Consider the following 1,836-nt stretch of genomic DNA (forward strand, 5'->3'; position numbering starts at 1 on the left):
CCAGTTATCCATATTGGAGGGGCGCCGGCGCTGCCGCGGTCGCCCGCGGTAGCCAAAGAAAGACACTCTGCCCGGCCCTGGAGATGTCTGCGGCGTCTCCTGTCTCGTCTCGCCCATATGCATCTGGTTGAGGATGTACTCACCCACGTACTTCATGCGGCTGATGCCGGTGCCGTACGGCTGCACTGACCAGTGCGTCACGTGGAAGGAGGCGTTCACCACGGACAGGTCGTTCTCCTTGGTGGTGTGCTGCAACAAGGGGTGCGAGAAGGATGCGTGTGAGTGCGGGGGTGGACGTCGCCGACTTGCCCACAGAGTTGGCCGTCGTCCTCCCCCCTCCTCACCAGGTAGCGCTCGGTCGCCACCGACACCAGGATGAGGTCGTCGCCGACGCGGACCTTCTCACCCTCGGACCGCTGCTTGGAGGCCGGGTGCACGGTCCACCAGCAGGCCTCGCCCTGCGAGTGCTCCTGCAGGCCCACGTCGAACGACAGCTTGTCGTTGGAGGAGCTGGTCGACAGGCACGCCAGGTACTGAACAGGACGCAAGTTTAGTGCACTGTTGAGTAGTGTCATTTGAAAGGGATCACTCGCTCTGTCGACTCACCATGTCGCTGTTCTGGTGCCGGAGCAGGATGGCATTGCCGTACAGGAGGGTCCTGTGCCCTGAGCCCGTTCCCTTCCCCTGCAACAGACATGCTCGGCTTGCATTCGGAGTCGGAGGGAGTTCCCAGAAGAAGAGCAGCTCAAGAAAACGATGCAAACCGACAGGAGGTCGTATCGACATCGTTGCGGCTGCTGTTCATATCTGGCCTTTGAATTGTTTCTGTTTTAATTAACGTTTCATTTTCCAAAACGACGGTTCACTTCATATGCAAAGTATTAAAGGCAACGTCATTCAAAGAGGCATGACAAAATACAGATGCATGAAAAAGAAATGATTAGAAGGAATGTTGAGAATTTGTTGAAGTGTAGGTGAGTTTTGTAATTGCGAGCGCTATCAAATGCTACAGCCTACGCCTACTGAGCTGCGGGAAGCAACCGCTACGACGACTGGAAGATCTACGCTAAAAAAGTGTAAGCAGAGTAAAGACAGTGACATGAGCTTAGATAAGGGGGAAAGGGGGGGGGGGGTCATCTAACTAACTCAACGGCACCATTCCGATTATACGACAACTACATTTTGAATACATGCTTGTTCGTCAGGGAATGCAAGGAAATTCATTGTGGACAAAAGAAAAAAAAAACGCCGAAAGATGCAATAATACAAACTTAACGAGTGGCGCAGTCAACATCAGCGGGTGATTTAGAACTTTGTGAGGTCTTGGGTGACTTTCTAAATGAACAGATGATGATGATGGGGCAGCCGCAATGTGCAGACAGTAGAGACAGAACGCAGAGGGCGGGGCTAGAAGGCAGGTGCGAGACTAAAGTATAAACAAATACCGTCTGGTGCCGACAATGCTCAATATCCAGGCCGCATACTTACTACCTTGACGCGTTCCTGAAAACAAACGACACGTTGTTCATGATACAAAACGGGGGACAGATTAAGAAGACAGTCGACGGGGGATATTACGGCGATCAAAAAGGGCAACAAACAAACAAACAAACAGAGAAAACAATTACCGTACAAAAGCATGAAACCAATACACAGGGAAAAGGGTTGGAAATATGTCAACTCAAAAAAATAAATATTGCGCGATTAAATTACATAGGAAACGTAAGCGAGCGCCTGGGGGGTGGGCACTGGGCAGGCCTGTCGAGCACCGGTGCGCAGCGGGTCTGCCAGCTCACCCGGCGGGCCGCCTGGGCGGTGGGCAGGCCTGTCGAGCAC

The 1,836-nt window shown here is 52.7% G+C and overlaps 2 protein-coding genes across 2 annotated transcripts in view; one reads left to right on the plus strand and one right to left on the minus strand.

Annotated features, from left to right (window-relative positions):
• Positions 1-1,211, minus strand: LOC127749543 (ryanodine receptor-like; the record flags this gene model as incomplete). The annotated part of the gene is made up of 3 exons (XM_052268122.1): positions 607-1,211; positions 345-533; positions 1-249 (listed from the first exon to the last, which is right to left on the minus strand). Coding segments are annotated over exons 1-3 (618 nt in total), but the record flags the coding sequence as incomplete, so codon positions are not given.
• LOC113213153 (transmembrane 9 superfamily member 3) overlaps positions 1-1,836 on the plus strand; it is a gene marked incomplete in the record, with an annotated part of 15,163 nt that overhangs the window by 4,895 nt on the left and 8,432 nt on the right.

The sequence above is a fragment of the Frankliniella occidentalis genome, unplaced genomic scaffold, assembly GCF_000697945.3.
Source record: "Frankliniella occidentalis isolate FOCC.00 unplaced genomic scaffold, Focc_3.1 Scaffold64, whole genome shotgun sequence".
NCBI lineage: Eukaryota > Metazoa > Arthropoda > Insecta > Thysanoptera > Thripidae > Frankliniella > Frankliniella occidentalis.